Consider the following 15,813-nt stretch of genomic DNA (forward strand, 5'->3'; position numbering starts at 1 on the left):
GATGGGCAGGTCCTCTCCGACCGGTCCTCTCCAGTCGGTGGGCGTGGCCTCCGTCTGATGGGCAGGTCCTCTCCAGTCGGTGGGCGTGGCCTCCGTCTGATGGGCAGGTCCTCTCCGACCGGTCCACTCTCCAGTCGGTGGGCGTGGCCTCCGTCTGACGGACGGGCCGGGACTCCCGCCCCTCGATGGGCGGGACCTACGCCCTGGTGGGCGGGGCGTCGGCCAGCCGAGGGGATAAAGGCGGCCCGGGCGGGGCGCGAATCCACTCAGAGCTCGGGGCCTGGTGCCGTTTCCACAGTAACCCGCAGCCTCCCCCCTCGATTAGCGCCGCCATGGCTTGCTACAAGCTGGTGATCGTGCGACACGGCGAGAGCACCTGGAACCAGGAGAACCGCTTCTGCGGCTGGTTCGACGCCGACCTGAGCGAGAAGGGGCTGGACGAGGCGACCCGCGGGGCCAAGGCCCTGAAGGAGGCCGGCTACCAGTTCGACGTGTGCTACACCTCGGTGCTGAAGCGCGCCATCCGCACCCTCTGGATCATCCTGGACGGCATCGACCAGATGTGGCTGCCCGTCACCCGCACCTGGCGCCTCAACGAGCGCCACTACGGCGGCCTGACCGGCCTCAACAAGGCCGAGACGGCCGCCAAGCACGGCGAGGAGCAGGTGAAGATCTGGCGGCGCTCCTTCGACATTCCCCCGCCGCCCATGGACGAGAAGCACCCGTACTACAGCATCATCAGCAAGGTGAGGGGGGGGGGGGGGGTGGCAGTCACCTCTGGGTGGGGAGGGGAGGTCCACCTCTGGGTGGGGGGTTGGGGGTGGAGAGCCACCTCGGGGTGGGGGAGCAGTCATCTCTGGGTGGAGGGTGGGGAGGGGGACCACCCCTGGGTGTGTGTTGGAGGGGGGGGTAATAGATCTGTCCCTGGACTGGTGGGTGGGGGCCACCCCTGGGTGGGGAGGAGGCATGGAATTGTCCCTGGACTGGTGGGAGGTGGGGGCCACCCATGGGTGGGGAGGAGGTATGGAATTGTCCCTGGACTGGTGGGAGGTGGGGGCCACCCCTGGGTGGGGAGGAGGTATGGAATTGTCCCTGGACTGGTGGGAGGTGGGGGCCACCCCTGGGTGGGGAGGAGGTATAGAATTGTCCCTGGACTGGTGGGAGGTGGGGGCCACCCCTGGGTGGGGAGGAGGTATGGAATTGTCCCTGGACTGGTGGGAGGTGGGGGCCACCCCTGGGTGGGGAGGAGGTATGGAATTGTCCCTGGACTGGTGGGTGGGGGCCACCCCTGGGTGGGGAGGAGGTATGGAATTGTCCCTGGACTGGTGGGAGGTGGGGGCCACCCCTGGGTGGGGAGGAGGTATGGAATTGTCCCTGGACTGGTGGGAGGTGAGGGCCACCCTTGGGTGAGGATGGGCAGGGGATTCCTCCCTGAGGGAGATCAAGGCACTTCAGTGAGTAGTTTGTAGCCCCCTTACAAAGTTTCCTATCCTTACTCATTTATCTTTGCACTCGTCCTAAATCCTGGAGTTATCCTTTCACTTTAACCTAACACACAAAATTGAATCCGGATTTCTTGCTGCAAATATTTCCTCATTTTGCAACTCTCCATCTGCTCTGCATCTCTCCGCCTCGTGGTGAAACGTGCAGTTCCTCACGATGCTCCGTCCGTTCACACTCATTCATTGAGTAAATGTCATGGAAACTTTCCAGCACCACATTCTCTGAATTAGTAATGCTCAGGACTGCGCCTCTCTGCCATTCCACACTGGGTCACTGGAAATGTGCTTGGGCATCCTGAAACTGATTAATTGAGCATTTTCATTTATAGACTTGACTCTGCTCCCATTCACATGTTCACTTGCGATTTTTTTCATCCAGTGTTTAAGTGTCTTATCATTTTCACGACAGCATCTCTTAAAGGTGCTTTGGAGCTATATTTAAATATTTATCCCAGTAAAATCGTGTAAAAGTTAATGTAAACATTAATTTACATTTCTGATCAATTCTGCTTTTAATCTTTCCTTTCGATATAATAAACAGCTTGCAGGTTTTAAAGTTTCTTTGATCTCTAGATCAACATTTATGTCTGGAGCTGGATTACAAAATAAGATTGTACCATGCTTATTGCATTGCCATTTGGGGAAGGTTGCTGTGTGGAAGTAGTCTTTTTACCTACTTTACAATGACTGCACTTCAAAAAGTATTTAAACTGTTAAAACTATCTGAGTCATAAACTGATTTGGGATGTCCTCGGGTTGTGAAAGTCTGTTAATGCAAACTTTTATCTGCTGTGATTAGATACAGAATGGACACTGTTTCTTGCAGTTGGAGCACTAAGTAGCTCTCTGAGCTGTGGAAGAGATTGTAATTATAGTTTAAGTATTTACGCTATGTATCTTGGAGCACATTAAACTGATTTAAGAATCTTTGATCACAGGCAAGGCGCTATGCAGGACTAACATCTTCTGAGCTACCAAGCTGTGAGAGTCTGAAGGATACGATTGCACGAGCCTTGCCTTTCTGGAATGAAGTGATTGCACCACAGATTAAGGCAGGAAAGCGTGTCCTGATTGCAGCCCATGGAAACAGTTTGCGTGGCATAGTCAAGCATCTGGAGGGTAAGAAATAACTTGCGTGTGCTTGTGAAAGAAGCATGCCCTATACTATGCAGAGAGCTGGATTATACTTGAGAGATTCCTAAATTGAAATCAATTTCTACTTTTGGCTCAGTTGGTGGTAATCTAGCCTCTGAGTTGGAAGATCGCAGGTCCAGCTTTAGAGACGTGTGTGGTAGTCAAGGCTGATGCTTTGATGCAACAGTGAGGGAATACATTGCTGTCACAGGGGCTGTTCAATGAGTTAGTGGCAGTTCCTTGGGGTATATTTCCCCAGAGTCAGCAGTTCTGCAGCCCTTCGCTCTGGCCTTTCTTCATGGACCAGCTCAGGCAAAGATTGGTAGTCGGCTATTCACCACTATCCTGAATATACATCATTCTTCTAGATAATCATGAGGTATAGGAACCAAGATGATGGCTTGCTTACTTCATCTCCTTAAGGTGTAGCTCCGCCACAAGTGAAAATTGTTACAATCTGTTAATTTAGCACAGATCACTAATCAATTGAGGTGTTCCAGGTCAGGTTGGGCTCTGTACTATGTCAGCCTATTGAAGAAATCCCAAGAAATGAAATCAAAAGCAATTTGTAAGGTGCAAAGTGCATAGATCTGCTGACACTCAGTTATCAACCAGCGCAGTGTGTAAACACTTTGTCAATATGAACATGGGGATTAGGTGGCAGGAAGCTCCATTGTCACTGGGTACAGAGACTGGAACAGTACCAGAGTGGGGTGGCCTCTTGCAGTCTTCATCCACCTGTTCTCCAGTAGTGGCGTGATTGAATTACTGGTTGGTAACAGAGAAAGTGACGTTTGATCCAGCTTCGGCTCTTTCAGGATTTGAATTTGGGTTCTGGGAGAGGGGAGGAACGTGGTAGATTTAGAAAGTGACTAGCAAGAAATCTTATCTGGGTTGCCAACATCCTTTAGGGAAGGAAACCTGTCCTTTCTGCTCTGACTCCAGTCACCGACTTAGAATTTGCACTTGATACAGACCTGATTTTTCCAGGTCTCACATGTTAATGCCAGTCATGAAATATCATGGCCCTTAGTCATTTAAAGGTAGGGTGATGTCTCAGTATATCACGTGTTCAGAGATTAAGTAACCTGCTGCTCTGAGGGAGCAGCTTGGGAAGGTGTTGATTACAATTGACATTTGAAGAACAGTTGGCTGAGCTACAGTATGAGACACTTCGTTCCCATCCAGGGTCAGAATTGGAGCTGGCGAGAGACCAGTTGGGCAGAGGTATTGCGGTTGATCCCTGTGCTCATGGCTTCTAATAGTTTAAAGTTCACAGTTCAATTTATTTGATGAAGTCAGTGGGAGTTGTCTTTAATCTTTTTTCCAGTACATGATGATACTGGGGATCACTGTATCTGCTACTTGCATGATCTGACATCGCAAATCTATGTGAACTGGCCTTGTCCAAGAATGAAGGAACATTGCAGTTATGATTTGCTAACAGTTAGTAAATCATTAATCCATAGGCATGTCCTTTAGACCTTAAATGTCCAAATAATTTCACTGTTTCCTAATGACTAGATTATTTGATGTTCTTGTTATCAGCTCAGCAACACGTTACCCATCAGGGGCATTACTGAAGGAAACACCTCCAGACTGAAATAAAAATGAGCACAAACTGTGCACAGTTGCTTGCTGACCTGGGTATTTCCAGCACTTCCTGCTTCTATTTCAGATTTCCAGTGTCTGTAGTTCTTTTGCTATTCCTCCACCAGATGACATTGGAGGTGCTACAATTAACCTCGGTAACCCTTGTTATAGCAGCTGGGCATGTAGGAGAGTCAGCGTAAACATTAGGATGCTCAATATTGTCTGGTTTTCTGACTTATAGCGCCCACCCCTTATCCTTAACCAATCCTGCTGAGAATACTAGATATAGCCATGGGGTGAGGAGGGGATGATGGTTGAATTACCTGCAAATACTCAGCATCTGTGCTCGCATTGTAAAGAACGTGTGTGAGAAGTTTGTATTGGGTGGAGTGCCACACATGTAGAGCAGGGGGAGAGACTGGAGATGAAAAGTGGTTGGAATGTTTGTTAAAATAATACTTGCCTTTCCTTGCAAAGTACTGCAAGTCTTTAGTACTTCCCTCCACACTGACATCCTAGTGATGCTCTGTGCAAACGTAATCACTGATACAACGTAGGAAATGAGCCAACCAAGCTATGCACAGCAAGATCCCACAACCAGTTACATAAAAATGATCAGACAATCTGTTTTGGTTACATTTAGGCAGGTACTTTGAGTGTTCAGACTGGAGCACTGTAAAGGGATATGCTCCACCTATGCTTTTTAAAAACAAAAGAGCTGCTTGAGATGAGCACTGTTGTGCTGAGAACCTGGTACAAATTAATGTCCCTCTGGTGCTCCCTAGCAATGAACTGCCCCACAGCCTGGTGAGCAGAGGGCTGGTGTTCGGCACAGCGGGGTGAGGTGCACTGAGGTGTGGGGCTCGGGGCTGCACCCTGTCCAGCACGATGAGTGTCTGCCTTTGCTGGGGACTGACAGCACCACCTCCATGTGTTTACAGACCACCCAGATCCAATGATCTCCCTCATCACCACCTATTGAGTGTGATGGGAACTGTTGTCTCTCCCTTTGGTTAGCTGCACAACTCCATCCAGCCCAGAGATTTCTGCATGGTAGCAAACTCGATGGACTTTGACCTCGTTGACATAGGGTTGGTCGGACAGAGCTCACATGAGCTTCCTGGCACAGCAACATTGTCACCATCATGACCCCCTTCACCTCAGATTCCATTAGTGGCCTCATTCCTGGGAAGCATCCTGAGCATTAAACAAGGTATCGGTGTAAATGGAGATAAATGTTGGCCAAGGCAATAACTCCCTTGCTCTTTAAAATAGTACCATGGGATATGTTATGTCTGCCTAGCCAAGTGCAGTGGGTCTGAGTTAATGTCTCATCTGAAAGACTCTGCTGCATGACAATCCTCAGTATTGTACTGGCATTGCCAACCAAGAATTTCCTGCCTTCATCCCAGGAATGCCATGTACCCAGGACATTTTCACTGAGTGCCACAAGTTACAAATGTTGCTTTAGAGGTTCTGTGGGATTGTTTAAATCTCACTGTTGAAGCACTTGTAACCTGTGTCTCCATTAGCTGGGTGGGGTAGAATGGTGAGATCAGTCCTGTCAATGGATACAGTGGACAGATAGCTCTCGACCATCCTGTGAACTGCATTTGTCCAGCCCCTGTGCAACCTCTGCAGTCACACTGAGTCCTGTATTGTAATGGCAACTATACTTCCAAGCTACTTTGGCATATGGTGAAATGTGCTCAAGTATTGCAAGATTTGTATAAATAAAGATATTATTTTAACAAACTTTCTTTTCATTTTCCACTGTGCTCCCCTGCTCTGCACCTTTGGGTTTCATCTGATGTTCTACTTTTAGCTCGTGGTTCGTGCATGTGAACATAAATACTGATATACAGGCAGTTTTGCAGTGGAGTATAATCCTGTCCTTGCCTTATCTACACATCTGTGGTCCTGAAGATCCAATTGAGCTCAAGGCCTCAGTATTGTCATCTTGTGAGCAGGAACACTCTGCAAGCACTAACTGCGTCTTGGAAGGTAGATCCTGATAATCAGGATGATGAGCTAACAGTAAAATTTTAAATCTAAATTAGAATAATAACATCTTAAACATTTAACTGATAGAAATCAGAACATTACAATTGATTAAAAATAGAAACCACTCAAGCCTACTGACATGTCGATGCATTTCTGGGGATATAATGCATCAGAGGAGCATCCTTCAGATGAGATGTTGGTAATCCTATGTAGATGAATGTACTAGTGATGTGAGTCATACTAGCCAGGGCTGCCAGTAAACAGACGGTCCAGATGTGGTGTACCAGCTCAGCCTGACTATGCTCCACACCTGGATTCAGTGCTGAGACTGGCAGAGCAGGATGCACTGACACTTGCCCTCCAGCTTATTCTTGACTTCCATGTTGTCTGCCTAGGCACAGAAGTCAGGAATGTGCTGACCTCAGCAGCTGTTCCCTTCCAAGCCAGTGATGAACTGGAACTTTTCGCTCAGTCTCAATGTTGTAAATGGCTTGTGATAGATTAGCAACCCAGACAGTTTACTTTGAGCTCCATATCTGGTTCCTTTCACAAAATTCTGGGATATTCAGACCATAAGGTCCTGTAGGGTGTTATGCAGAATACAAAACACAAATGGACTGCCTATTCACTCTTACAGAGAGGTCCACTCTTGACTGATCATTAGAACAGTCCAGTAAAACCTTAAGTCATGACCACATCATATGATTTGAAATCCAGTCTGGCTAAAAAGTCACAGACCTGAAATGTTAACTGCTTTTAGTCTTCACGGATGGTGGCTGACCTGCTGAGTACATCTTGCATTTTCTGTTTGTATGTAAAATAACTTTCTTTGGGATTGTGTAGTGTGCAGCACTCTGTGTATCAGGACTCTGAAGCAGCCTTCCAGCATTGTCATCTATGGAAGTGTGGTTAGAAGGAGGACTAGACTTTTGCAGAATAGAGGGACAGGTCCTAAAGAGATCTCAATTGAAATATTTATGCAAACCTCCCTGGTACCCAGTTAGCAGAGGTATTGGACCCCAGGCAGAGGATGCCACGAGTGAGGAGAGGACAGCTGCAAATAAGTTTTAATTTTTCCCCCTCATAACCCACTGTTTCTTCTATGAACTTGTTATAATTATCTGTCTAGATGTCTTCAGGTATATTGCTTGTCAGCTGCAGTGTGAATTCTGTGCCTTTGCTGGGGACTTCTAATGGAGAATGAGTGATTGCTGAATTTACTGACTTTCTAAGATACCAGGTCTTGGGAAAACAGTTTAATTTAGACACAAAACTTGTCCCATCACCAGTGAATCCAATTTCATAACCCCAGATGAAAGTTGTTGGGTGCCACTCATTTTTTGTGTGTTAAAGATCAAGGTCAAGTTACTATTAATGTCACTAGCCATTTCCATCCTCCTGTCCTGACCCAGCCTCAGTGGATGCTAAAAATACTGAGAAGCTGATGAACCCAGACTGTGTAACTTGAGAATAGAGACCTGCTTCATAAAGGTCAGAGGGGTTCTGAGGAGCCCCTGCTGCTGTAACTTGTGCCACTCTCTGGAGTGGTCTGGGATTATACAGACCACTGTTGTGAGTACTTTGGGTGAAACTGAAGAGAAACAACACTTAGAAAGCACCTTTTGTGGCTTCCCAAGTAATTGATTTCTTGGAAGAGATTATGGCAAGAGTGCACTTCCAATAGAGTCAGTAACTTGTACAAAACACTAAATTCACAGAAAAATGCACATACTGACTTTGCTTTGCTGTATATACCCATCCCACTTCCATGTGTATTAGAACCTTCCTGGTACTAACTTTGATTATTTCAACCCTGCTTTACTTGCAATAATACCATTAACCTATTTTAAATAACTTCTTGATAACATTTTAATAGTGTTAGCCTTGCCTTACCTTGCCTGCTGTTGGTAATACAAACCAAAATCAGACAGGATTCCCCAATCCTGATCATGAGCAGCCCAGACATTGGGTAAAGATACAATTAAGTTTCTTTGATGCTGTAACTTGGTTAATAGTTGCCAACTTGTGAAGAGTAGTTACTTAAGTAAGTTACAGTTCCTTCTGGGAAGGGATTTCATGAAGTTGGCCAGAATAAGATAAATTGGTGCTTTGTACCAAGATCACCCCTGCTGTTGTCACCTCTAGATTATTCCAATGAGCTCCTTTTTGGCCCCCCACCCTCCACATATTCAGATTTAGCCTACAACCTGTTGTTCACTCAATTACTTCCATGGTTATCTGCCCACATGATACCTTTACATTCAATCGTCTTGTTATTTTCTTGAACTCTGAGGTTGCTCCTCCCTAACTCTGGAGCTCCATTGACCTTGTATTCGACACCTCAACCCCTCTTCATCAACTTCTTCAGCCAGTGACTCTGCCCTTCAACTGGCTTGTCATTGATCACCTGCCTTCTCTCACCATGCCCATCTCTCTCCCTGGATGTCCTTTTTGCTGCCTCTATTTTTATTTCTTCAGGAGTCTTTTTGAAAATGTTTTTCCTTGCTCTCTTATCTTTGTTTGTGGGTTGGCATCTATCTCCCTGTGGATTTCTGCTTGTGAACACTTGCATACTTTGAATGATAAGGACTGAATATAATGCACATTTTGTGGAATAGAGTTGGGTGTATTAGCAGCTCGTCATACAACACATTGTCTGCATCTGTCCAAAGGGAGTGTAGCTGAAGCCAAGGATTTTGACTTTGAAGTATTGTCACTTAGTTCAGCTCCTCAAAAGTTTGTCACTTTCTTTCCAGGGATGTCAGATGCTGCAATCATGGAACTCAACCTGCCAACGGGTATTCCAATTGTTTACGAGCTGGATGCTGATCTGAAGCCCACCAAGCCCATGCAGTTCCTGGGAGATGAGGCGACTGTAAAAGCAGCTATGGAGGCTGTAGCAGCTCAGGGAAAAGTCAAGAAGTGAAGCAGAGAGAACAGATCTTGCAAACAACTGAATGCAGAGAAGTGCCTGGAACTACTACACATTGGGCCTGGAAACATCCTTGGAGGCAATAATAAATTGTTTTTTTGTAAAATGTTACTGTAAGCAGTTATTTATCATGAAATGTTAAATTAAACATGAAATACTAGAACTTTTATCTCTGCTCATCATAAGCATTGTCTAACTGGCTCACAAAACACCAACTGTGCCTGAATCACTTTAGTGTCAGAACGGAGCTTATTCAGAAATGATCAATGTAAATGTAAAATACACCCTTTGGGGTTGGAGCCCCTTGTTAGCAGTAAGACTCTAATCTAAAGTATTCAAGTACAGTCTGTCTGGTTCACCATGGGTTGGGCCCAAAGTGTTAATGTGCAACTAAAGTCACACTAGGAATGTACCCCTGGGCTGTGTGTGCTCTCGTTTGGCTGTTTAATCTGATGTGATGGTGTTGTATCCAGTTAATAACCAGAGGGCACAGATGTAAGGTGACTGGTAAAAGAACCAGAGGTGGAAATGGGGAAGTCTTTCTAACCAGAATAAGTGGTGAGAATTTGGAGTGGACTGCCTGATAAGATAGTGGAGTCACATTTAATGTTGGGGATAAATATTTTGCAGCAATGTGGAAGTAGTGGGGTGGAATGAACAGATTGCTGCTTGAAAGATCAAGTGCAGACTTGATCTTAGAGCCCCTGTGCTATACTGTTCTGATTGCGCTGATTCTAAACCTAGCTCAACTCACCATGTGAATTGATGTAACAATTCCAGAACCTTTCTGTATGGACCAGTAAACACCATATCTGGTATTTCAGATGAAAACAATCCATGCAGTACACCATGGGAGATGTAGATGTGGCAGGAGTCTGGTGGAGCAGACTGCATGCTCTTGATTGCAGTTGCTTGAAAGATAAAGACAAATCCATCCCAATGATGAGCGGAAACATTCTCCTGTTAGTGGGAGAACCAAATTGGAGGTCAGCAAGGCAGCAGACCTGCTCAGTGCTAGAGAGCCCTGAATCCAGGGGCAGTGATGCTGAGCCCAGGGCTGGGTGTGAGCTTTAAGTTCACTGCGATGAGTTTACAAAGGTCAACTGATCTGGGTTCACAAATTAAGTACTTCCTTAAATCTAATGTTTTAAATTTATCAGAAAAATTATTTTATTTAATACCTTGAAATTGACTTGTTTTTTAAATGTCTCTAATCATAAGAGACATTTATAAACTGTTAAATAGCCTTCTGACAGCATGAGGGCAGTTGGGACAACCTTGGAACTGTTGCCTTAAGTTTAGCCACCAATTGGGAACTGCCCTGTTTCAAGTGACAACCTTTGCCTCAAGCTCAGCAGAAGCCAAGGTCAGGCTGAACACATTCAGTATTCAGACACTTCAACCAAGTGCTGTGCTTGCTCAGTCCCAGCCAAACGTAGCTCATACTTGGACTGAGTGGAGCTATACTGCAGTAGGGATCTTGCCTGCTCCATGAAGTCCTGCAGAATGATGGTATCCTGAGTAAGTTGTGCACAATGGGTAAAGTGGCAAGGGTTGCCAATTCCTTGTATTTGTAAATTAGTGGGTTCTGGTCAAGTAAATGGTATTGTAATGAGTGGCTTTTGCCAAGGCCTTTAAGAACAGTACAGCACAGGAACAGGTGCTTTGGACCATGATGTTGTGCCAAACTAATTAAACTAATCTCTTCTGCCTGCACAACATCCACATCCTTCCATTCTTTGCACATTTCACGTACAGAATACTCCAGGTGAGGCCTCACCAATGTCTGCAACATAACTTCACAACTTATATATTCAGTGCCCTGACTGATGAAGGCTAGCATGCCAAATGCTGCCTTCACCACCCTGTCTACCTGAGATGCCACTTTCAGTGAACTAGGCATTTGCACTCCTAGGTCCCCCTGTTACATAACACTCCCCAGGGCCTGACCATTCACTGTATCAGTCCTACCCTGGTTTGATCTCCCAAAATGCAATATCTCACATTTAGACACATGAGATTCTGTAGATGCTGGAATCTGGAGCAACACACACAAAATACTGGAGAAACTCAGCAAGTCAGGCAGCATCTATGGAGGGAAATAAACAGTCAATGTTTCAGGTCAAGACCCTTCATCAGAACTGGAAAGGAAGAGGGCAGAAGCCAGAAATAAAAAGGTAGGGGAGGGGCACAAGCACAAGTTACCTCACATTTATCTGGATTGAAAGCCATTTACCAATCCTCAGCCCACATACCCAGCTGATCAAGATCCCCCTGCAATTTTTCATAACCTTCTACACTATCTTCAACACTACTTATTTAAGTATCATCTGCAAGCTTACTTACCATACCTTGTACATTTACATCCAAATAGTTTATATAAATTACAAACCACGGCAGATTAAATTACTGAAACTTGCATTAAAATCCACTATAAGAGAAATTAGCTTCAGGGCAATGAAAATTTGGAATAATTTGCCAGGTCATGTAATGGTCAAATTCATTTAGGATATTCCTAACTTGATGTCAGACTGGGAGAGTTAAGATGCTGGAGGAATAACCCTCAGTGGCCTTTTCATGGTTATGATTGTTACTGAAAATCCATGAAGAGGAAAGGTTGCTTGTTTTGTTAGACAGCACCAAGTAAAGGAAAATCAGTAGGGCAGGCTACCAGAAAGTGGCGGTAATCCAGCCTTGAACACCTACCTTCACGTCAAGTAAATAATCCAACATGGAGCTCGTTTTTGTGAACCTTGTTTCCTTTCTACTTGTGACTATCATTTTCCATCATGGCAAACGCCCTGTTCCATTAGGGAAAACCAAATGGCCCAGCAGGAGGGGACGCTGGAAGGCACTGAGTGGGAGTATTTCACATCATTTACTGGAACATTGAGCTTTTACATCATTGAGAAACAGCTCCATGGGGACTGCAGGAGCAGGCAGCTTTTGGGAAGGTGATTTTTGGAAAGTACATACAGAGAGTAACACATTTCACGGATGATGCCATTAAATCATTAATCCAGTGGAAAGTGTGGCTGAATGATTAATGTCAAAATCTGAGCACTGGGAGGACAACATTGGGTTCCTCAAATGTACTTAAAGTAGTTAGCACTAAGCACTTTGAGACTGGGGTAAAAATATGTGCTTCAACCTAGAGAGCAATTTGAACAAGTCCATAATTTTACTGCCTCTCGTTTTTTTCTGAACATTTGCAGGATAGGAGTGCTGTTGACAAGTGAGTATTCAATATATACATTAATATATTGTCATTCTGATACCCAAGGAGTATTTTCATCCCCAGCATCCTGGAGTTTCTCCACAAATGCTGCCTGACCTAGACACACAGAGCACGAAACAGGTCCTCTGGCCCACTGAGTCTGCACTGATCATCAAGCACCCGGTTACACTCATCCATTGTATTTTATTCTCACATAGCCATTAGAATCTCCAACGTTTGTAAAGTTAGGATTTCCAGCATCTGTGATATTTTCTTTTTACACAAAACATTCTGATTTGGAAATGTATCACTGGCACTTGAACACTGTTGGGTCTAAATCCTGGAACTGCCTATGCAGCAGATGACCTTAGCTCATTGCAGACAAGAGTAACGACCCTGGTCAATGCTGGTGACACAGAGTCTTTAGAACAGGGTGGTACTGCAGTGCCAGCAGTAGAGCTGCTGCCTCACAGCTCCAGAGACATGGATTCAATCCTGACCTCAGGTGCTGTCTGTATGGTGCTTGCATGAACTTCCTGTGGCTGTGTGGGTTTCCTTGCATATCCCTAAACTGGTAGAATCGACAGGTGTTGATGGAAACATGGAGTGGAAAGGTTACAGGGAAGATTAGTGGGGAAATGGGATTGGTCCATGAGCTGGCACAGACTCAATGAGCCAAACAGCCTCCTATGTTGCAAGGTGATACGAATATAGACATGCAACACTATTGGTAAATGATGCAAACTTCGACAAAGATCAGTACTGTGGAGTAGCCACAAGGCTGTTGTAACAGTAAGTCAGGGAAAACCAAAGGCTGACACCCTTCCACTGTGCACTGGACGGTCAACGTGAGGATTCCCACCACCTTCACATAATGTATCACTTCTAATAACTCTACTAACAAAATAACGACAATTCCCAATCCTGGTACTGAGACAGTGATTCCAAGCTTGTGTCTCCAGCAGTTCAGCAACCCCAGTTTGATTTAGTTGATGGTGATTTAGCCAGGGTATCAGTTGGGACACAACTGCCAGCGAGGTTCTGGGCCATAGCTGGGCGTCATCTAACCAACCCGCCTGGTCAACATGTGCCCACTGCCGGGTGTGACATTTCCTCAAGCCTCTCCAAACAACATCCAATAGCCCTTGCATTCCTTCCCAAGGCTCACACACATCCAATGCGCATAGAAGGCTGAAACAGCCAAAGCCACTGTGTGGTGCTCTGATGGACTAGGGCAAGGGTTTAAGCCAGAAAGTATCAGAGGGAGAATTCCAACATTGAGAAATCAACCTTACTGCAATAAGACTGTTCCAAGTGCCCCAGAATAGTCACACAGAGTAAGGGGACGGGCTAGGTTCTGTAGGAATGCAGCCATTGTTTTAACTTTTAATCTTCACCAGTCTCTGTGGCAAAGACAGTCACAGAAAATAAGAGCAGGCCACTTGGCAACTGAAACGCCACCATTCAATAGGATCATGGCTGATCTGCCCCAGGCCTCACCACCTCTCCCGTGACAGATCCCCAGAGCCCCTCATTCCCTGATCTTGCAAAAATGGTCTTTAAATTATCTACCTTCCACAACCTTCTGTGGGAAAGAATTCCAGAGAGGGAATCATTTCCTGGTATTAAAATAGAAGCAGAAGACCGTTTGAACCTCGTCCACTGCTCAGTAACGTGGCTGATCTGGTTGTCACCACCACTCTCCTGTGTGGGTCAATGCAACCAGCCTCCGAACTCACGGGCAGGCCAGAGCTTCTCCGTGGACAACATGCCCTTCTGCGTGAATAGCTAGTTTGTTTTTCAGCTGGTGATGAGGGACAGCCACTTCAGCAAGATGCTGAGGGTCTACGTGCACCTGTACTGGTGTACCTCACTTATTATCACAGGTAGGACAGTGATGCTTCCAATCTCTCACCATCAAACACACCTTTTGCAAGATGTTGCTAAAAGCTGCTCCCAAGATATACTGTGCAAGATTTCTTCCTGTTACTGATGAATAAAAGAAAGTCTGACCCTAAATGTAATATGTTTCCTTCTCTGAACCTCCAACTAACATGTCACCAGAAGTGCCAAACAAACTGCTGGAGAAACTCAGTGGGTCAGGAATCATCTGTGGAGGGGAATGGACAGTTGATGTTTCAGGTCGAGACCCTTCACCTGGACATCAAAAGCACCAAGCAGTAGGAAGTAAACTATTTGTAACCCATGTTACTTAATCACCAACACCATCCCTCTCCCCATGTGAAACCGGTCACAGCCTCAGCATTCCGAACAATCCTGATGTTCAGCTTCGAACCGCACGGCCTGGTCCCACTAGGACCTGCTGATTCCTAGCTCGGCCGGGCTCACTCCACTCTTTCCTCCGCTGATCTGCTGCTGAAGCCTTCATCCATGCCTTTCTAACCTCTGAACCTTACCATTCCATCGTCCTACCACCTTCCTTCACACTTCACTCCATAAACACTAGGCCATCCGAAGTTCTACTGCCACTACCCTGGCCACCTCTCAGCCCTGTACACACTGACCAACACACACTTCCAGTTACATTTTAAAACTGTCAATCCATGTTATTTTATTAATCCCTCTGTCCAATACCAGCCCTTAAATGGCTCACATCAATTCTGTTTTTATCCATGTTGGAAATTTTATACAAATAAGAACATAACAAATAGGAGCACGAGTCGGCCATCTGGCCCGTCGAGCCTGCTCTGCCATTCAATAAGACCATGGCTGATCTGGCCGTGGACTCAGCTCCATCTATCTGCCTTTTCCCCATAACCCTTAATTCCCCTACTATGCAAAAATCTATCTAACTGTGTCTTAAATATATTTAATGAAGTAGCCTCCACTGCTTCCCTGGGCAGAGAATTCCACAGATTCACTGCTCCCTGGGAAAAGCAGTTCCTCCTCATCTCCGTCCTAAATCTACTCCCCCAAATCTTGAGGCGATGTCCCCTAGTTCTAGTCTCACCTACCAGTGGAAACAACCTTCCTGCCTCTATCTTATCTCTCTCTTCCATAATTTTATATGTTTCTATAACATCCCCTCTCTCATTCTTCTGAAAAATGCACATTATTGACTGAAGTGCATGCCTTTATCATTTATAGTCAGCCAGTAAAGTCTGACTCCTCAGACCACCGATACCAGAAATGCTGCAATCCAGTTGCTTTGATAACTTACACGCACGCTCCCTGGATCCTATTAAGCTCCAGGGCAACAATAACAAGGCAAGGAGTAAATGGGAAGGAACAGAACATTAAAATTACAGGAATAATAAGAACACAAGGTGGAAATATTCCTCATAAGTAACATCAGGAAAAGGCAACACAAGATAGTGAATGAAAAAGAAGATTTACTGGGGAATGATTGAAGGCCAACATGAATGAAGGACTTACAGAGCAAGCTACCATCTTAAGTAGAAAATCATTCC

General features: G+C 45.6%; 1 protein-coding gene across 1 annotated transcript; it reads left to right on the forward strand.

Moving 5' to 3' along the window:
* The first annotated feature begins 230 nt into the window (after positions 1-230).
* LOC127584229 (phosphoglycerate mutase 2) lies at positions 231-9,332 on the forward strand. Its single transcript, XM_052040856.1, has 3 exons — positions 231-746; positions 2,441-2,621; positions 8,990-9,332. Exons 1-3 carry the CDS (start codon positions 333-335, stop codon positions 9,157-9,159), a joined length of 765 nt encoding a protein of 254 aa, XP_051896816.1. The 5' UTR covers positions 231-332; the 3' UTR covers positions 9,160-9,332.
* Positions 9,333-15,813: the final 6,481 nt, after the last annotated feature.

The sequence above is a fragment of the Pristis pectinata genome, chromosome 29 (genome assembly GCF_009764475.1).
Source record: "Pristis pectinata isolate sPriPec2 chromosome 29, sPriPec2.1.pri, whole genome shotgun sequence".
Taxonomy (NCBI): domain Eukaryota; kingdom Metazoa; phylum Chordata; class Chondrichthyes; order Rhinopristiformes; family Pristidae; genus Pristis; species Pristis pectinata.